The 22,710-nt window shown below is 37.1% G+C and overlaps 2 protein-coding genes across 2 annotated transcripts; both read right to left on the bottom strand.

Moving 5' to 3' along the window:
- Positions 1 to 900: 900 nt before the first annotated feature.
- LOC306880399 (opsin-5-like) lies at positions 901 to 9,241 on the bottom strand (the record flags this gene model as incomplete). The annotated part of the gene is made up of 4 exons (XM_079433888.1): positions 901 to 1,293; positions 2,733 to 3,058; positions 4,809 to 5,102; positions 9,172 to 9,241. 4 exons carry the CDS (start codon positions 9,239 to 9,241, stop codon positions 901 to 903), a joined length of 1,083 nt encoding a protein of 360 aa, XP_079290014.1.
- Positions 9,242 to 13,235: 3,994 nt separating this feature from the next.
- On the bottom strand, positions 13,236 to 22,464 carry LOC306880398 (opsin-5-like; the record flags this gene model as incomplete). The annotated part of the gene is made up of 4 exons (XM_079433887.1): positions 13,236 to 13,532; positions 15,191 to 15,522; positions 16,998 to 17,291; positions 22,395 to 22,464. The coding sequence occupies 4 exons, from the start codon at positions 22,462 to 22,464 to the stop codon at positions 13,236 to 13,238; spliced, it is 993 nt and encodes a 330-aa protein (XP_079290013.1).
- Between the last annotated feature and the right edge of the window lie 246 nt (positions 22,465 to 22,710).

Raw genomic sequence — 22,710 nt, 5'->3', positions numbered from 1 at the left:
GCATATATTTTGCAAGAGAATTGAAGTATTGCAAAAGAAAATAAAGTTTTGCAAACGAAAATGAAAGTATTGAGAAAAAATTATGTACTTTTTGTAAACAAAAATAATTGCAAAAGAAAATGAAGTATTGCAAGAAGAAAATCAGTTTTGCAAACAAAAAAAATAAAGAATTGCAAAAGAAAATGAAGTATTGTGAGAAAAAAATCTGTTTTGCAAATAAAAATAAAGAATTGCACAATATAACAGAGCAAAAGCAATGATTTTTGCAATACATATTTTCCATGGCCATATCTACTAATTTATTTGCAACACTGCTTTTATATTGCGTTTCAGTCAAGCTCAGTCAAAATACCGTTTTCCACTTCACGTTTCTGCGCGTCTCACTTTATGGCACTGTTTTGACATGGGGGTGGAATCAAGGGATGGGGGCGTGTACAACAGGCCTGGGCATGCCTCCCTGAAAGTGACGTCATCGGCCCGAGATGCAGATCACATCAATGCCGGTGCCTGGATCAGTTGTGATCTGCGTCTCGGGCCGATGACATCACTTCCAGGGAGGCATGTCCAGGCCTGCCACCCCCCGGTTTTGCTGAATTTTCATTTTTTGGCGATCCATTTGAATAAAGATCATGCATTTGAGTGTATTAGAACGCTGAAACAGTGCACTGAATGTGTCAGCGAAATACTCTTTTTATAATGAAAGATAACACCTAAACACCTCACTGATAATATCACACAGCAATGCACTATACTATACAATGTGATGATATGGAGTGGCATTGAAGCTTGTGAAATGAAAGAAGAAACAAAAGTTCATTCAAGAGTCCATGGGCCACTCCATGTGCCTTCAACCAGGCAAAAATAGCTCAAAAGTTTCCACTATCAGTGTTCTGTACCGATTCACTCATAGGAGTGCAAATCACAGGTCCTGTTGATCAGTTGAGTCTCATTCTCCCTGCTCTTCTCTATTGATTGTTCCTCTGCTCCAGCTTTGGACTTGTTTTCATCGCACACTAGGTAGATGGTATTCTCCGGGCCATTTTTGGCATCAGAGGTACGGCAGATGTTGGATCTCCCACAGAGGCGGCCCAAATGATTGACTTCTTGTTTAAAGGTCTTGCTGAAGATATAGTAGATGAACGGGTTGTATACAGTGGACGACTTGGCAAACAGACAAGGTAGCATGCTGACCTCAGGAGGGATTGAGTCAGCGGGCCGGTAGACGGACCACAGGCTGACGATGCCATACGGCGCCCAGCAGCCGACAAACCCAATGCTGATCAACACAGCGATCTGTAAAAGCAAAGAATAACAAGTTCAGATCTGTTTTGGGGGCAGCTGATGTTTGGTATATGTTTTATACACATGTAAAACAATAAGCAGCTTTTTTTGCTACAGAAGATGTTAATTGATGGACTGGAGGCATGTGGATTACTTGTAGATTAATGTGATGTTTTTTATCAGCTGTTTGGACTCTTATTCTGACGGCACCCATTCATTGCAGAAGATCCATTGGTGAGCAAGTGAAGTAATGCTACATTTCTCCAAATCTGTTCCCATGAAGAAACAAATATTGGACTAACAATATTTTACTGTAAAACTACATGAAATGCCCCATTAGATCACAGAGTAAGGGAACTTACTGTTAACCAGTTAACAGGTGCAAGGTCTGTTTTGGGTTCTGTTTCATGTTCATGTTTTCATGTCTCTTATTTTGGAGCTTTAGTTATTTTAGTACATCAACTTTAAATGAAAATGAGAAATGCTGCTTTGGCAACTAGCATTGGAAACACGTAAATTCATGTGCATTAAAACAGTCATGTGCCTCAGCAAATCATGTGATTTTAAATAATTTGCTCAGGTGATTGACCAGTTCTTCCCAAAACTCCCTCAACTTCCATTTTTGCTTCCTCCTTTATGCCAGATTCCCTGGAAGTGATGATTTGGATTCTCTAGATTCGGATTCTTCTCTTCATTTTCAAATTGTTTTTTCAGTGTTCTGATGTTTTGCATAATTTAAATAGCTGAACTGATTTAATCAGCTTTTTGTGATGTATGCCACACATCTTAAGGCAGGAAGTTTGAATGCATGCACAAAACCCTGTTTTGTGTTCCACAAAACATCAAGATTAATTCACGAGTTCACACTTACATATATTTAGCACGAGTTACGTAATGCGTATTTGGCGAGTATGGTAATACGTAGTTGGCGTGCTGTCCTGGGGAAGGGCTCTGAGCTCGGGAATGGCCCGAACCCAGAGTATCCCCCCGTGGTATGGTGAGAACTTAGTGATATTGGTGGAGAAGGGGTGGTGGAGGGATGCTGATAGACCGTCAAATGAGTGGAGGTATGTCAGCTGTATTTATGTCCGTGAGTTGATTGACTTGATTGCGTACCACTTGTGTTTAATTAGGCTAAGTATCTGACGTGCTCCTCCCGAACTTTGTTAATAAAACATCATATATTTAATATGCAAATGTGTTTTTTTTTTTATATTTAAAAAATGGTCAAATTGATGCCTGGCCACTGTGACCTAAACATATTTACTCTAATAATTGCATCTGTCTTGCTGTTTCGTACACCTTGTACGAGTTATTGAGGAAAAAAGGTTCAGCTAGAAAGCCTCTGATGCTCTTGAGTTTCAGATCACGTTCAGGTAAGCACATAATGTACAGATCTTATTTCATAATAGCAGTGTAGCTGGTGTGAACAGTAAATCAAACAGACTCACCACCATGAGCCGCCGCTGCATCTTTACCATGTTGGGGATGTGGTTGCTGTCGTCCATAGACTTGTAGGTAATGTATAGTTTCAGAGCAATAGCAGAGTAGCACGAGATGATGACGATGGCTGGGAGGATGAGGTTCATGAAGAAGATGGCGATGACAAAAGACTGGCTCTGTTCCTTTATGTCTCTCCAGGCCAGAGTGCAGGACAGGCCAAAGGGCTCCGGGCCATATTTTCCCCAACCAATTAAAGGAAAAATAGCCCAGAGCAGTGCATATAGCCATGTGGTCGCCACAAGGATCTTTGCGTTCCTTTTGCTGATTTTCTCTTCTATGAAAAAAAACAGACAAAGTTGAAATAAAGGGTATCTGAAAGCTAACGCAGTTTTTATATGTTGCCCTTTTATTTTTTATTTTATATTTAGCATTTTATTGTCTTCCTGTAAGAATAATAAAAAAATTATCTAGTTTTGTATGACCATTTTCACCTATCTTATTTATGAGCTGCTTTTTTTATCGTGACCACCTGCTGCTATAGTGGCTGTCAAACTGTGCAACTTGCTTATGAAGTGCCGTATTTTGTGCTTGTTTCCAGTAATGGAGCAAATAAATGGGCCCATGTGGGTTGGCTACAATGTTAAACAAACAAAAGTATAAAATAAAGATGTTAAATAAATAATTTAACATATTATATAGACTAAATGATCACATTTGGTCAGATGATCCACAACAAATTATTTTATTTTAAAAGAACCTTTATTTGATATATTAAGAATATTTGTTTTTCCTTGTTATTTTATGTATTTATTTATTTATATATTATTTATATTGATAGATACTCAGATAATTATATTACAGATATATTTATCTTTGTGGAGTCATTTCAAAACCCTACAACTTCCTCTGTAACAATGTAGGTGGTCTTTTCCCAGAAAACTGCAGAATGTGTGCTTTTCCAGATTACAGATGCACAAATAAACTGAATCTGACATCTGGCACTAAATGCAAACATGAATAATAGATTGTTTCATTGCTCATGCAAAATTAGCCACTGTGTTGCTAAAGTGTTCCAGTTGGTTGTTAGGCAATGCTATATGGTTTCTAGATTGTTGTTGAATATATCCCCTATAGCATTCTAAAACAAAACCAATCAGAGCGCCTTGTTATCACTAGTTTTATTTTTTGATTTCTGCTATTAGCTTATAGCCGTTAGCATCTGCCGCTAATCTGGTTTACAGTGCTAATACTCTGTTCACACACATTACCATTGTTTCACTTTTACTTGCTCAAATGGCGGATTTGTGTCTACCTTTGAGTGCAGGCGAGGACACATTCGAGCTGCATTCGGTGCAGCTGGAGCTGGAGGCCGTGGAGAAGCATAGTTGAAAAAGTAACTCGGATATTTTCTTGTAAATTAAAAAGTAATGAGTTACTTTACTAGTTACTTGAAAAAAGTAATATTATTACATAACTCGCGTTAATTGTAATGCGTTACCCCCAACACTGGTATTATGTACATTTAATAAATTGATAATGTTCTGTTTGGGGTCTCGGCGATATCAATGCCATTTGAAAAGTATGGTCAAATGAATATTCTGAGTTTAGTACAAGTTTAGCTCAATCAACAGCATTTGTGGCATAATATTGGTTACCACAAAACTGATTACAATTAGAGCAGAAATGTGAAGCTCATCATTTTATAAAAGTACCTGACTTAAAAAAAAAAAAAAGGTTCAAAGCTGTTAAAATCACCCTTTTTAAAGTTGTTTTTAGGTAAGTATGTGATTTTTCACATTATCATATTCATTATCAAAATCATTAACATCCATATTCTTAACATATTGTGGCTATACTATTAAAACTGTTTTAACTGGATTTTTGTTTTTTTCTAGCAGATAACATGCATCAGACAAATGTCTATACCTCTGAAATGTACATCATTGTCATTCTCAACACAACTTTGACATGGTAAGAAAAGATAATTGAACTCCCAGGAGCTCTGAGGTTGTACCACTCATTAGACATCCATGCAGGAGTTAGAATAAAATGTAGGTCCAAGGATAGAGCCCAGGGGAACTTACTGGGTGACTGGAGTGTTAAAGACACAATGAATCGTACAATAGCCATAATTGTCAGGGTCATCATGCTAGCTGCTCCAAAGAAAAATCCCATCAGGCCGTAATACACACATGTGACGTTTCCTCCTATCCAATGGTGGTTCCACGCTGAGGCTACAGCCAGTGGGTACATGGTGACGGCTGCTCCCAGATCTGTCACAGCAAGATTCACACTCAGATACTCAGGGGGCTTCATGTGGTTTGGTCGCTTGTATGCCATCAGAAGAACCATCAAATTCCCCACAATGGAAAGAATTGCTGAATGTGAAAGACAAAAAGAAGAAATACATACCCAGATGAAAAAGTGCTCTTCCTTAATGTACTTAAAGTGCTCTATTTTCACACGCTAATTTTGTACTTAATATATACTGAATATAATTCTCTAGTACCTCTTAAGATAAACTTAAGATCATCTAAGTGTACTCAACTGTGCTATTTTGAGACAACATGAATATGAACTAAAATGTGCTTTTAACATAGTATCTCTGTATTTAAAAAATGCATTTAGTTACCACTTGCAGTACACTGGAACCCATCCTTCATACACTAGCACACTCAAGTGTACTATAAGTGGTAAATGGTAATAATAAAAAAAAAAACGATTACTGACCCTACACTTTTGAACGATAATGCATGTGCATATTGTAGCTAATAACTATCCCGATTTGTATAACACTAATTCCATCAGTAACTCTCGATTCTAATTGGTCTGCTGCTGCACTATATGCTCAAATATTTTGTCAAGCATTCCAGCTTGTCTTGTCATGCCTTATCTCTTTATTCTCACATATTTAAATAATTTAATTTAATCCAGGTATTACATTAAAATGTAATCTCCATTCATTTATTTTGACAGAAAACATGACATCCTGTGTTTTGTTTTTGTGATAATGACTGACTGACTGATATCCATCTCTATCACTTACACTTTCTTCCATATACTTACTGAGAAAATGCAAGATGCTGTATTATACCTATATATGCATTTTATTTTGATTTTAAAATGTTTTATATTAATCCATATTTGTGCACTGCATTTATCTTATGCATTTGGTCGATGCTTTTATCCAAAGTGACATGCATTGCATTCAAGGTTCATTTTATCTGTCCATATCCCATGTTCTTGGCATTGCTAGTCTCCTTTTAATCTACAGATCGTATTATATAGCGTTCTGTTCGGAGAAAATGTTGGGATCAAATCCCAAAGACAAATTCTTATGTAACCCCATTTTCAAACAGTCTCTTGTGTCCTTACTTTGTGTCTCAGCCTCGCTTTTATCTCTGTAACCTGTGTCATCTTGTCTCCTCTATGACCTTCTTGTTTTGCCCTTCAGCCATGTGTAGTTTCACACAGAGCTGTTGAGATGCTTTATCACCAGTTTACACTGGTCAATTCATAACCAAACTGGAGCTTTAGACTGTATTTTTAGCAGTATATAATAACTTTGAGACTTACATTTACTGTATGAATTTGGCAGGAGTTTTATCTAAAAGCAATTATAATGCATTCAAGACATATATACCACTTCATGCATTCAGGAATTGAACCCATGACCTAGCATCATTGAACCCATGACCTAGTTACTAGCATCACACTACAGTTGAAGCGTAAAGGACAATTTAGAACATGTTTTTCATGACAATCAATGAAGGTCTAATGGGGTGAATGTCACATAACCACACTATGTTTTACATAATGGCTATTCCTAATGCAATTTTATTCTTATATAATAAAAAAAAAAAAAAAAAAAAAAAAAAAAAAAAAAAATATATATATATATATATATATATATATATATATATATAATTTTTTTTTATTTTTTTTGCATTGTGTACTCACTAATTCACTGATATTACTCTAATGTGATACAAATCTAATTTTAATTTCTGTCTACATTTAAAAAGATTAACTATTTGTAAATTAGTAGTATTTTTATGCTTATTTAAATAAAAATAATAAATAAATAAAAATCTATTACTGTATTATACAGTACTGACTGATGTTCTAACTTGAATGTAAAACCCACATCCTGTACAAACTCATGAGCAATTTCCAATAAGTCCCAAGCAAGGTTTAGGTTGGTTCAGTTCCAACCCCACATACTGTATGACCCAACGTTGTCATGTTTGATCTGTGCTGTGCCAGTGAAATCCTTTATTCTTCATTGTTGACTGCTGGATATATGTGGATTACATTTAATAAAAGCCATCTGTAATCATACGATTGAAAGCATTACATGTGAGTCTATAGGATCTCCCTGCAGCAGAAAACTGAGGAATTTGTCTCTATACGTGCAACAGTACCTACATCTGCTCCACTAAAATTAACAACATCTTACTGTGCAAGGAACAAAAATTCTATAGGGAACAGAGCTGCTTCATTCAGCACAGCCTTAAGGGTAAACTGTGTATAAGTCATATGCCATCAGCTTTACCCAATTATCCTCATCTTCTAAATAGGTTCAATGCCCCCCCTGCCAACTGCATCAAGGGTTTATCAAGCACCTGCAGTTTAAAGTGGAATGTATTGAGGAGATTAAACGTCTCAAATTGCAAAGGCCATTTGTCAAAGCAACCGAATGAAAAGCAACATCAGTGTGAAAGCACTTTGATAAGGGATAAGATAAGATTGATAAGATTTTGGTCCATATTGACATGATAGCATCACGCAGTTGCTGCAGATTTGTCGGCTGCACATCCATGATGCGAATCTCTCGTTCCACCACATCCCAAAGGTGCTCTATTGGATTGAGATCTGGTGACTGTGGAGGCCATTTGAGTAAAGTGAACTCATTGTCATGTTCAAGAAACCAGTCTGAGATGATTTGAGCTTTGTGACATGGTGCATTATCCTGCTGGAAGTAGCCATCAGAAGATGGGTACACTATAGTCATAAAGGGATGGACATGGTCAGCAACAATACTCAGGTGGGCTGTGGCGTTTAAACGATGCTCAATTGGTACTAAGGGGCCCAAAGTGTGCGAAGAAAATATCCCCCACACCATTACACCACCACCACCAGCCTGATCCGTTGAGACAAGGCAGGATGGATCCATGCTTTCATGTTCTTTACACCAAATTCTGATCCTACCATCTGAATGTGGCAGCAGAAATCGAGACTCATCAGAGGCAACGTTTTTCCAATCTTCTATTGTCCAATTTTGGTGAGCCTGTGTGAATTGTAGCCTCCGTTTCCTGTTCTTAGCTGACAGGAGCAGCACCCGGTGTGGTCTTCTGCTGCTGTAGCCCATCTGCTTCAGGGTTCGACGTGTTGTGCGTTCAGAGATGGTTTTCTGCATACCTTGGTTGTAACGAGTGGTTATTTGAGTTACTGTTGCCTTTCTATCATCTCTAACCAGTCTGCCCATTCTCCTCTGACTTCTGACATCAACAAGGCATTTTCGTCCACACAACTGCCGCTCACTGGATATTTTCTCTTTTTTGGACCATTCTCTGTAAACCCTAGAGATGGTTGTGCGTGAAAATCCCAGTAGATCAGCAGTTTATGAAATACTCAGACCAGCCCGTCTGGCACCAAAAACTATTCCACGTTCAAAGTCACTTAAATCCCTTTTCTTCCCCATTCTGATGCTCGGTTTGAACTTCAGCAAGTCGTCTTCACCACATCTAGATGCCTAAATGCATTGAGTTGCTGCCATGTGATTGGCTGATTAGAAATTTGTGTTACAGGTGTACCTAATAAAGTGGCCGGTGAGTGTATAGTGAGCATGTTGTCACAATGGAAACTGCCATTAAATACAAACAGTAAGACAACTTGACTCTCTCTAGAATTATTAAAATAGTGACTGAAACAAATAATTGATTTATATCAGTTATTGGAGGGAAACTACTGGATTTCTTGTTTGTTCTTATCAACAAACGATGGAAGAGAATGAGAGAATGCAAACTTTTTACTCCAGGATTTAAGTCTATTGTTGCAAGTAAATTTCACATACAAAAATATCACGTTGTTGTTTTTTGGTGGTTTGTTTGTTTTACTTGTAGGCCTATACCCCAAAATTATGATTTTGGAGGTCTATACTGTAAAAAGTGGTAACCTGCAAATATTGCCTTAAAGAACTAGTTCTACCTGATTTAACCCATAAAAAAATCGTTTTGTAGGTGTAAATTAATAGCCCCTGATTCTCCTAAACAAGTACCAAAGCATGATCGTTTTTATCTTCTCTATAAAATGCTGCGTTTTCAGAATAAAAACAGCTTTTGAGTCATTAGGTAAGAAGTTCATTAGTCCGTTTGGAAACAGACTCATTATTACGCGCCAGAAACGGTAACCAAAAAAGTTGGACATCCAGTAACGCAATCTTACCAATGAGCAACAGGAACGCACCAACTCCATAATCCACAGCGGGTGATAGTTTAGAGGAATAAATATCCATGTGGACAAGAGAGATGTGCTCTTAAACGGACGAGATGTTAATTCTCAGAAAGAAACGCGCTCGACATGGATCCGTGCGACTTGGAAAAAGTTAAAGAAAACATATGCAATTACACTGGAACAAGAAGCTATAGACGATCCACACTGCTGCCAGGTGTCAGAAACATCTGATGTCCAGAAAAGATAAAGAACACGATTACATAAAGCCCCCAACTCAACAATATACCGAGAAAATGAAGCGATGCCGCTGTTTTTGCTCAATAACGAATAAAACAGAAGAACTCGACATGAGAGGTTACTGGTGCGCACTTGGACGCCCTCAATCCAGCGACTGATACAACATCTCTACAAGGGTCCGCTTCACTAAAGTCCTCAAAAGGAGGGGCTTCATGATGACTGGACCACACTTAAGTTCTGCGTTAGGATAGATAGATAGATAGATTTTAATTAAAATAATACATTGTAAACAAACCATAGCAATATTTTTTTCTTAAAATATATATATTTTTTATTGTATCTTAAAATAAAACAACAATATATACAGAATCATATATATATATATATATAACTAATAAAACTAACAAAGCTGCATTAGGTGTTCCTTCAGATATGATCACTTTTAATACAGGCTTGGAAACATTTAATAATTTCATTATTTGTGCTACTTTGCAAATGCCTTTTATGCATATGTTATTTTTTTAGTCCCACACAATCACAAATATTTAAAATAAAAAAAGATTAAATATTTTTTAAAAATTGGTCGTTGGCTCTTCCCCTACCATAACTTTTTAAAACACCACTGCAGAGTAAATCTGTGGGATTTCTGAGTTGTCGGCAGGAGTGTCTTATTGAATTAGGGAGCAGATCAAAGTGAAGAGGGCTGACCAGGACACATAGGACACACATCCCAGCAGCTTTCCATTCCAATCCTTACTTTACTATCATCAGAGAAGCACAAATGGACACTCTGAGAAGTGCACTCTGGATGTAGGTTAATGTCTGGACATATAATTTTGCTCAGTTTCCTCAAGTGTCTCTTATGGCATGGTGTGTCAAAGCAATACTTGGCTTGAAGTCTTGGACTGGAACGCTGCATTTCTTGGCTAAGGAACAAACTGTGATGTCATCAGTAAGCAACTTTCACTGCCAAAACTTCATTTCAAATATATGACTGTCATCAGTAATTCAAATGTTGTTCCAAACCTGTTTTTGCTTTCCCTGTTTGTCTATGTATAAAACCCCAAATGTTTCATGACAAATACAAAATATGTAGATCCAAGAACATGGCTTGCTTGCATGAGTCATATTAATCATTTTACATTCTTTTCTTCCACTGTTAGCCAGCACTCGTCAAAAGAGAAATGTGAACATTTCACACATCCTCTGCCCTTTATGGAGAGCTCAATATACAGAAGAGAGCTGCATCTTCTACAGATTAAAGTTCAAAGAGAACAGAAAGACAGGCCTCCTCCAGAAACCACACTGACGATGAGCATCAGACTGTGTGTCATTTCTCTGAAACTAGCATCACCAATCAGAATTGCAGGAATAATTGTTTCGACCCACTTCGTAAAAACTTCGACCCACATCAGCCATTGGTTGAGCCATCTATCCCGAGTGCAACAATTACAGCACATGTTCCCATTCACATTGTATACAGTGATAAATACAGCATAGCCAATTTGCATTGGCAATAATGCTAATAACGTTCATCTGAGCCCTGTGAAACTTTCAGATCTTTAAAACACTTTCTTAGAGGTAAGGGTGACAGATCCACGATCTAATAGGATTTCCCAGAGAGCTTCATCACAAGGAAAGACACTAGCCATTGAGTGCTTCAGTACTAACCCTTACTAACATGAGGGTTAGTAATTATTGACAGAATTTTCATTTTTGGGTGAACTAACCCTTTAATGTTTCAGTTTGGTTCCAGCTGTGGTTTGAGTAATCAGATCAGGAGTAAACTACTGAAGCGCTCAATGGCTAGTGTCTTTCCTTGTGATGAAGCTCTCTGGGAAATCCTATTAGATCATGGATCTGTCACCCTTACCTCTAAGAAAGTGTTTTAAAGATCTGAAAGTTTCACAGGGCTCAGATGAACGTTATTAGCATTATTGCCAATGCAAATTGGCTATGCTGTATTTATCACTGTATACAATGTGAATGGGAACATGTGCTGTAATTGTTGCACTCGGGATAGATGGCTCAACCAATGGCTGATGTGGGTCGAAGTTTTTACGAAGTGGGTCGAAACAATTATTCCTGCAATTCTGATTGGTGATGCTAGTTTCAGAGAAATGACACACAGTCTGATGCTCATCGTCAGTGTGGTTTCTGGAGGAGGCCTGTCTTTCTGTTCTCTTTGAACTTTAATCTGTAGAAGATGCAGCTCTCTTCTGTATATTGAGCTCTCCATAAAGGGCAGAGGATGTGTGAAATGTTCACATTTCTCTTTTGATGGGTGCTGGCTAACAGTGGAAGAAAAGAATGTAAAATGATTAATATTAAGTATTAAATATTAATATAAGATTAATTTTGTCTTTGTCATGAAACATTTAGGGTTTTATACATAGACAAACAGGGAAAGCAAAAACAGGTTTGGAGCAACATTTGAATTACTGATGACAGCCATATATTTGAAATGAAGTTTTGGCAGTGAAAGTTGCTTACTGATGACATCACAGTTTGTTCCTTAGCCAAGAAATGCAGCATTCCAGTCCAAGATTTCAAGCCAAGTATTGCTTTGACACACCATGCCATAAGAGACACTTGAGGAAACTGAGCAAAATTATATGTCCAGACATTAACCTACATCCAGAGTGCACTTCTCAGAGTGTCCATTTGTGCTTCTCTGATGATAGTAAAGTAAGGATTGGAATGGAAAGCTGCTGGGATGTGTGTCCTATGTGTCCTGGTCAGCCCTCTTCACTTCTGCTCCCTAATTCAATAAGACACTCCTGCTGACAACTCAGAAATCCCACAGAGTTACTCTGCAGTGTAAAAAGTTATGGTTGGGGAAGAGCCAACGACCAATTTTTTTTAAATATTTAATCTTTTTTTATTTTTTTATTTTAAATATTTGTGATTGTGTGGGACTAAAACAATAACATATGCATAAAAGGCATTTGCAAAGTAGCACAAAGAATGAAATTATTAAATGTTTCCAAGCCTGTATTAAAAGTGATCATATCTGAAGGAACACCTAATGCAGCTTTATTAGTTTTTGAAGAATTCCGTCCAACAACAAGTTTAGCATCTGAGCCCTAGCTTGACATAGTGAGCATGACTTTTTTTTTTTTATCAGAGTCTCAATGGGGTGTTTGTCTTGAAGGAGTCATGCATTAACAGCCATTAACAGGATTCTTCTTTCAATCTGTGTACCGCACCTGATGATCAGCATCCTTACACCAGTAATTACAGCTTTGGAAGCATTACATGTGCATAAGTAATACTATTAAAGAAAGATTCACAACAATTAGTGTAGAATAAAGAACGCAGGAGGAAAATAAAAGAAACAGACAGTGTGAAAAAGGATTTTAATGAAAACAAGGTTCAATGGAAAACTGAAAGCACTTTTTCAGTTTTCAAAGTTTTGCCAAAAAACAACCATTCTATCTTCTTATAAAGCATTTTATCTTTTATAAAGATTACAATAGCTCTGATTTCACAATAATCTGCCGAAAGCCAAAAGGTTAGGCAGCAGTGAAAGATAAGGTAAAAGGAGAATAAGATGTTGTTCAAACCGGCAGCATTTACCTGCTACTTGTTTCACTGGCATCAAAAGATGAATCTTTATTAAATGTTTCCAAAAGTTTCCTCTGCTAATTACTTCATTCCATATCCCATGTTCATGCAGTAGTGCACTATTTTGGGCTGCAGACACAGACTTGATGCTCTTGAAAATGTTATAGCACACGGAGTCCAAGCGTTTCCATAATGCAAACCATCCGGCAACCTTTTTCTTTTTATTTAGTGTGTGTTCACTCTTCTGCTGTCTATTGTGCCCTGCTAGTTTCCTCTGAGCTCTCAGCTCCTATACAGAGTGTAATTTTGCTCACAGCATCCCAGCAACAATACATCCGGATTTGCCGTAGCTCTCTGCGAAAAGATTTGCGGAAAACATAGTAGACTAAGGGGTTGTACACAGTTGAGCATTTTGCAAAGAGGCAGGGTAGCAAGCTGACAATGGGCGCCACACTGTCTTTACCATCAGAGTGGAATATGGTCCAGAGACTGATGAACACATAGGGCGCCCAGGATACAATAAAGCCGGCACTGATCAGGATGCCCATCTGAAATACACACACAAAAAAAACAGAAAGCAGAAAGCAGTTAAAGGAATATTCCACCCAAAAGTAAACATTTGCGTAAAAATTTGCATCTAAGATGTAGATGAGTTTATTTCTTCATCTGAACAGAATGAAAATGGGTGCCGTCAAAATGAAAGACCAAACAGCTGATAAAAACATCACAGTAATCCACAAATAATCCACACCACTCCAGTCCATCAATTAATGTCTTGTGAAGTGACTTCAAACTTGTAAAATGTGCGTCCTCTATCCACAGTATTGCTGTTGTGTGGATTACTTGTGGATTATTGTGATGTTTTTATCAGCAGTTTAAATTCTCATTCTGACGGCACCCATTCACTGCAGAGGATCCACTGGTGAGCAAGTGACATAATGCTTCATTTCTTAAAAGCTGTTATGATGACGAAACAAACTCATCTACATCTTAAGCCCTAAACACACTGCACTTTATGTTTACCACCATAGGCTAGCGCATGCTGATGACGTTTTATTTTTCCATACAAACGTGCATCGTATCGGGTGTCATCATCGTACAGTCTACACACACGTCGTGGTTTATTTGATCCATGTCACACAGTGTGACATGCAGTGATCTTATAGGATTGCTAAAATTGTGCGGTGTGTTTTGGGCTTTAGATGGCCTGAGGGTGAGTACGTTTTTAGAAAATGTTAATTTTGGGGTGAACTATTCCTTTACAAGTGATTCATGTTGGACATGCTACTGCTGTTGTAGTCTGGGGTAAAAGGGCACTAATACATTAATTTAAAGTGATGGCTCCACATGAACCATTTAATAATTAAGGCTTATGAACAACATAGGCTGTGCTTAATATTCAGATTCTGTGAAAAGATTGCAGAAATACCTGATTACCATTTTGATCTTAGCTCCAGAGGGAAAAGACCCGAAAGTAAACTATTAAGCTTTAGATGCAAATGTCTGGAAAATGACAAGGCTATTTCTTGGAAATCCTTTACATCCATTAGTGACCTTTAAGGACTGGATGGAGCTTGACCTTCACCCATTTCACTCACTTCTAAAATCTGGGATCCGAACAGAAAAAAAACAGTTGTTTTAGGTTTAAAATATTAGATCTAAAATCAACTGAGCCAAAAATAAAAAATAAATAAATAAATAAAAACTGTTGTGGACAGAAGGTGGAGCTGGGGTGTGAATCAGTGTCTGACACTGTAGCAGGAAAAACTGTTAAGCTTCCTGCAGATGTGTGAACGCTCCAGGGTTTGCACGTACTGTGACCCTGCATGTTGTTAAAAACTTAAAAGGCAAGTTTGCTGATTTTCAACCAGCTTTGTTTTGTTTTTCTTCATGTTACCTGGAGAAAAAATACAACTATTTGCATATACCACGACACTGTAATAATACAAAGCTGGTTGAGAATCATCAAACTTGTCCTTTAAAAGAAATAATAAAAAAACCTATAGCTGTAATTTTAGTGTACATACTTTTAAATACATTTTTAAAGAAAGAATGCAATCAAATGGTGTTGTCCCACACCATTTACCATTTGTGCTGTGGAGATGAATGATAACTTATATCGTTGCAAACTTGACTTTATTTTACAGTGGTCTTATAAAAGCTTGTACAGTACATTGTGTAAAGTGCAATTTCGGAAATCCCTTACCAGGGTGACTTTCCTCTCAACGGCCCCAGAGTTGGGGAGGTTATCATTGCTCTGGATGGACTGATAGGCCTTGTGGAGCTTCCAGGCGATGCCAGTGTAGGAGAACAGGATGACCGCACATGGGATCAAGGTGCACAGGATGGCCAAAGCCATAATGAACGAAGAGCCATTTAAGGAGTGATGGTACCCGGCCCAGTCCACAGAGCAGGCCAAACCGAAGGGTTCCGGCCCATATCCTCCCCATCCCAGAAGAGGAAACACTGCCCAGAGAAGTGAATACAGCCAGATCACACCGATCAATATACTGATAGTTTTTCTTTGGAACTTGCTACCTGGAACAGAGATATAAGAAAAAGTTAATTGATACTGTTCTTCATTGGGGAAAGCTCATTCTTTAGAGTTTTTATCAAACATGTAGAAGTCTAGAAATAGAGTTTAGCCATGCCAAGAAAGACAACTGAAGATTCCTCAAGTAAATCCCACTGCCAGTAACATATTTTTCCTCATTTAGAGTTTCTTTGTAAATGGAGAGGCAATGTGAAGGCAATTAACAGGTTGGTAATTTGTAAATGAAAAGAAAAACAGAGCCACGAGAGAAACAGCCATGAGAAACTGTCTAATTGGAAAACAACTGGGTTTAAATAGATCCCTCAAATTTCAAATGAACCATCATTATGCTTGTCTATATTCTTCATTGACCTTTTCATGCGTCATTAAAGATTTCAAGGATAGATATTCCTTGTGTTTCGATAGCAAATAAGTAGTTATGGTTTGAGTACAAATTAATGACCAATTAAAAATATCTAAGAGTCTACATACAGGTACTTTAGAACATTTCAAAAGCTCATTCTGGATGATGAATCATGCAATATTTTCTCAACCACCCCTACAATGGGCCATTCTGTTGGCTGAGCATGTGTTGCACTGTAAATGCACAAAATATTGAGAAGGACAGAATTTGATGCAAGTAGCCTATTTATACAGTCTATTGTCAATTTGAATACATGTAAATACCTATTGAAAATTACTGTTTACTGCAAGAGCGTATACATCTGTTTCCATCCAATCAGCAGCTGATGGACAGAACCAAGTCTCCATCTTACATTTTTTCCTTTTTCAATAATCTGTTTCACTTCAATGAACATCACAATACAGAAGAAAAGACTGTTTCTTGTTGTAGATAGCTCTAAATCTTTGACTATTTTTCTTTTATCTGCAACCATTGAAAACTTTAATTTATCATAATTGCATAGCACATAATGGCACCATTTCAATTCTGTGAGTCCTGGCATTTGTGGTGGCAAATTTGTGGCTTCCTGCCATTTGTGATAGTTCTGTTTTCTTCATGAAACTAGATAAACATTCAAAAAGACAAAGATGTTTCCTCTCTCTATTCTGATTTTGATTGTATAACTGTGATTACATTGTCATTTACATTTATGTGTTTTTTTTATTTTTTATTTTTAGAAATTTTCTGTGTAAAATTATACATTTTGTAGTAAAGACTTGGGCTAGTTGCTACACGTTTTACAGTGAATATTTATTAATCTGGGCTTAGTTTTGAAAGTCAAGCAGTATGGACTCAAACTTTAAAATCTTGGCTACATTGAACATTTCCAAGAAAATAGTAGGCCTATGTTTCATTAAACATTAAATGTTCATTAAATGTGTCCCAAAACTCAATGTTCTTAGATGCAACAACAATGAAATTAAATTAAATGCTGAATCAATAAAGTAATGAATGGTTTTACATTTTCAAATGCTGTTTTTAAATGTCATTTAGGCCTTAATGGATTTAGCACAGCACCTGATTTTGGAGGGTTTCCTGTCACCAGATATCTCACTAAACCCATGACGGCCAGGGTCATGATGCTGGCCACGCTGAAGATCATACCCATCAGGCCATAGTACAGGCAGGAAGGGTCACCTCCAATCCAGGCGTGGTTGAGGGCAGAGGCGATAGAGAGCGGGTACATGCTGAGAGCCATACCAATGTCAGTCACAGCCAGATTGACTGTGAGGAGCTCAGGAGCTTTGAGAACGCTGTGACGCCAGGCAGCTGTTATCAGGACGGCTGCATTGCCCAGGATGGACAGAATGGCTAGAAAATATAAATGGTATAAAAGTACAAATCTATTTCCTGATCAATAAACTAAATAGCAAGATTGTGTTTCATTGATGATTTTAGAGACTTGTAACATTGTATCTTCACCTGTACTGTATATGATATAACATTACTTTCATCCAGCCAAAGTAGAATAAATTGTGTAAAGTGATGTTACATATGGCCAAGTATGATGACCCATACTCAGAATTTGTGCTCTGTGTTTATCCCATACAAAGTGCACACATACAGCAGTGAACACACACACACCGTGAACACACACCCGGAGCAGTGGGCAGCCATTTATGCTGCGGCGCCCGGGGAGCAGTTGGGGGTTCGGTGCCTTGCTCAAGGGCACCTCAGTCGTGGTATTGAGGGTGGAGAGAGCGCTGGACATTCACTCCCCCCACCTACAATCCCTGCCGGCCCGAGACTCGAACCCGCAACCTTTGGATTACAAGTCCGACTCTCTAACCATTAGGCCACGACTTCCCCATTAGTAAACTGTTAGTAAACATAGTGATGTTTTTCTGTGGGTGGAGCTTTGCTGGAGGCAGAAAGATCCCCCCGACCGCTTCACTTACGCTAGCTATGAAGTTTGTTAGCTTGTTTTTTTAACAATAACTGTAGAATTTTTTTTTCCCCACATATGTAAGGTCACTCACTGTCTGGGACCGCGATTGTTATTTGAAAAGGTTAACTTTAATGGACGAAACCAGATTTTACTCAAAGCTTGGTTGATCTGGATTTCCTCCAGCTGAGTGACTAACATGTATAAAGACAAACTCATCGTGTATCTAGTCATGAAGATGTATATATATTTCAATTTCAGCAGGCAACTATTTTTACAGCTACATTATTCCAGCCAAAATTAATCACAACAATGTATATACAATTACAAATGATTACGCATAATTCGTCAGTTTGTTGTTTTACACTCATGCACATAGACATTATTTCATACACGACATAATCATGAGATGCATAAGAAATCTAGACGCACTCATAACAACAAGAGACAATACTTTATTGAACCTTTTCTGATAAGAAGTGTGTGCTGCAAACGCAAGCATTTTTGACGATGGTTTCGGTCCAGTCCGCTCGTTTTACCGCGTTTAGTACAGTCGTCCGTTTTTGTCTGGCAGTGGCATCAGGTAAGCGATAAAATTTCAAATTGGAGCATGAACTATGTCGATTCTGGCACCCAACATCACAACAAGATGATATTTTAAGCTCCTTATGTAGCCGAATCTGCGCTGGTTTGAATGAGCCGCCTCTTTAGGCCTAAACAAACTCCAAGCATACGAAAGACTCCGTTTGCTAATTATAGTTATATTTTTATATAGTACTATTAATTTAAGTTGTTCATTTTATGGTTTTAAAACCAACTTTTTATAATTTGACAGTATGAATTCAGCTTTTTTTTTTTACAAGGTTATGGTAATTAGGCTACACTTTATCTAATCGGGAGTTTCCTGTTTCGTTTTGGATTATGGATTATTTTTTGGAGTTTTGTTTATATTCCATCAAGAGCATCATGAGGTAAAGCTGTCACATATTTTTATTCACTCTTTTCAGCACCTGCCTACATAATCTGCGGGATTTTGACTTATGCTGTATGATTATTATTTGTGTCAATGCTGCTGGTTAATTGTTGTACCGAAATTAAACTTTTCAGTATTTTTGTCATTCGTCACTCAGGCATTGGCCTGCTGCGATAGTAAATTAGACAAAACGAGTTTTTTTTTGTTGAGAAATCTTTAACTTTGTACAGTATGAATCATTTATATGGATTTATCATTGAGTTTTAATAGGGTCTTGTATTACTAACTATTTATTCTCACAAACTCCTAGTTCTTTTTTTGGTTCTGAAGGCATTTATGTCAGTTAATTCATTCATCATCTCAGTGCTTTTGATGTTATTAGTTATTAGTATGTGTTTGGAGAATATTTGTCAAAAGGAGGCGTTAGATGGTTTTAGTATCTGAATTAAACTGTGAAGTAAATTTACTTTCAAGCCCTTGTTTGTCTTTATGTGGCCATTTTGCGCATTTTCTCTAACCTTTACAGTTAAATGGGTTAAATTTTGTGGCTTTGCATTTTAAGGGATGTTCATGCATATGACATTCGACAACGTTCTTGCATTTAAAAAAAAAAAAAGATTTATGTTCTGTCAAAAGTCACTTTTTTGGCATCATATGACTGCTTTAAATAATTCATTCATTGTCCATTTAAAGCACTACAGTTATGGATGACTCAGAAGAATATAAATTATCCAAGAATTTCAAGCCGTTTTCACAACTTAGTGTTCATGAATGATCTTTCGGGACTGAAGAGGAAGATTTTAGATCAGATTTTTTTTTTTGTAAAAAGCTTTCATTTAAAAAAAAAAAAAATCATTTTCATCCTCTAGCACATCCATTTCCAATGATTTGTATGTATAATCTGCTACTTTTATGTTTCATAAACCACTTTAAAAAGACAATTAAAATGTTTGTTTATAGGCTTTGCATTTTATGTAACTATTTATAAAATATTTGCCTGTGGCATTTCTGAAAAATCATATTTCATTGCTTCTTGCTCATTTTGTGAAATATCTAGTGAGTGGCACAAGCAGTTCTATCTGAAACAGATATACAAGAATTTGGCAATGTCCATTTGCTAATAGGTTAATGTTTTGTTGCAAGTGCAATGCACCAGGTGAGCTTCCGAGCATGTTTACAATGTCCAAAAAGCCATACATATGTAGATGGTTAATGTTTACAAATCATGCACAATGGTAAAAAAATCTACCCCCATAATTTGTTTGAAAAGGAATAAAAGTAATTGCCATTTTATAGCCGCTAGTGTTCATTGGAGCTGGAAACGGCAGTGAATTGTATGTAGGTATATATGGAGTTTTGCAAAAATGTAAGTAAAGGCATGATTTTACAGGATGTGGTCCACTATAATGCTAATGAAACACGTCCTCAAATTGGTGAGTTAGTTATGGCAGCAATTATTTGCTTGCCTTTTTTCTAATTAAATTTCCAATTAAAATATGACCAACACATGACATTTAACGATGTCAACATCTGTTCATAAACAGACCTATTAATCCAGGCAGAGACTTTAACCTTATTACAGGGTTAAAACAGATTCTCAGAAAAGCCTAACAGGTATTCTTTAAAGCTGTTGCATGACAACAGTGGCATTCTGACACTAATATATCATTTCACTGCTCTTGCATTGATAGCAGAGTACACAGGCAACTGTTAATTAGAAAAATAATTACAGCATGTTTTGTCTGCACTCTGTCTCTATTGTGAGGTGCTAAAAAGTGATTAAGCAAAAGAACAATATTGCTTTATATTTTGTTTAATCTCACTCTAATCAGACAAAGCTCCTGACATGGCATTGCGTCCTTTGCAGGAAAGCATTAAACTGGTGTTAATTTAGTCTACTGAGATGTTAACTGTTTACATAACTAGGCTCTAAAGATACGATTTTAAGTGCTGCTCATTTACTTGCGCTCCTACAACAGTACATTATTGGGAACTAGACAGAAATGGGGTAAATTTGTCTGATATTTCTTAGTGCATTCTTTGAGATTTGCACACAGTCAAGAAGAGATGTCTCTGAGAACATCACAAAGAAGCTCATCAGCTCAGTGATTTCCTTTGTACTGCTCAGTGGAGCACAAACACACACTGGCGGTGTCCGAAAGCTGAAAAATGCTACTTTCACTAGGAGTAATTATATTGCATATTGTCCAATTTAGATACCTTTGTGTGTTCAGTTTATATTTAAAGTGTTCAGTTTTCATTTTTGTGCATTGATGAATATCAAAGTGCAGATAAATATCAAAACATATCCATAGTGAGCAATTAATATTTCTAGATTCATAAAGGTCTCTACTGGCATTCAGCAGATCTCTTTCAGCAGTGCTATACATAGCTAAATGTCATTGCAACACTCTAAACTAGATAAAATCGAACTAATATGGAATTAGAGTAAATACAAATTGTGTTGCCCATTTCATCACCCTTTTGAATGCTGCTGTGGAGAATCTTTTGCAGAATCTTTTGTTTATGTTGTAAAGAGCATAAAATGGTCCTATTCATATCTGTGTACTTAAAAAATTGAAGACTTAAACACCTGAATTTATGTGGAAGTAACTTGTCTTTGCTGCAGTATAAAATAGACTTTGGTTTCCATGGCTCTCTGACTAAGACATTTATTTCTGTACATTGCTGCTAATAATGGTGAAAAGCATAATATACTGCGTCAATGACGTGATCTCCATCTAGATTTAATCTAACACTTCTGGTTAATCTGAATGCAACCTGGGACAGAGGCTTGATTGATTATTTTACATAATTTAATGAGTGCTCAATCTGTACTTGAGGTTTATACTGACTGATTGAAATAATGACTAAAACTCTGGATTGCAAGGCTTTTGAACATTGTATAAAACCATTGCTTGGTCATTTCTAGTAAGTCATGTTACCAAATCAAACCAACTACTGATATTTCATAAATTAAACTGCATCTAGTTGGTACGATTTCTAATGAGTTGCAGCTTGTTTAGCATCAAATCCATTCTGAGATAAGACGTCATCGAGTAATCATTAATATCATAGGTAACGTTCAGCTAACATTCAGGATACCTGGCTAAAGAAGATAGCTGTGGAGCAAGCTGGTTTTGAGCTTGTGTGGTGGTCATTAGCTGGTCCAACTTGTAATGAAATGATGCACGATTAATGGTGTCTATAACAGTGTGCCAATCCCTTGCATATAAAAATCACAGAATTTAGCTGTCTAATGTAACATAAAAAATATATGTAGATCAAACAACTTGGAAAAAATGGATATGTTTTGTGCGAATGTTTTGGTTTCTCATTTAAACTAAATGCATTTATCAAATCTGAGAATGTGGATCCTACAGATGATATATTTCACCAGTGACAATCATTCCTATTTAAACAGAACCTGGAAGAAGGTTCTGAAACTTTGTATCACTCTTCAGACACTCATCATGACTTCCTAGTTATATTTCAGAGGGTTGTCATTAATGTAGAAAATGTAAAACCTTGCTTGTATTTGTAAAACAGCACTCACCAATCACCAGCAAGTATATCCCCGCACCATAATCAACAGCAGGAGACAGTTTAGAGGTGTATTGATCCATTCCAGCTTCTCCGTCTGAACTGACTGCAAATGTCATCCAGGGGTTTTCAATTTCACCTCCACTTTCCTAGAAAAAACAACAACAAACACTCCAGTTTGACATCCTGTAATCATAATCATTTGCACCCCGCACATAATTTCCCCCACCTTTTTCATTCAGAGTAATCCCTCTTCATACATGGACGACTTACACAAACTCATTCACCCGTGTGGTGACTTCATCTTGCACAGGAATCATCGAGAGCCA

This window comes from Barbus barbus (assembly GCF_936440315.1).
Source record: "Barbus barbus genome assembly, chromosome: 14".
Lineage (NCBI taxonomy): Eukaryota > Metazoa > Chordata > Actinopteri > Cypriniformes > Cyprinidae > Barbus > Barbus barbus.
The sequence above is the reverse complement of the archived record's forward strand: the minus strand, read 5'-3'. Positions and strand labels throughout refer to the sequence as shown.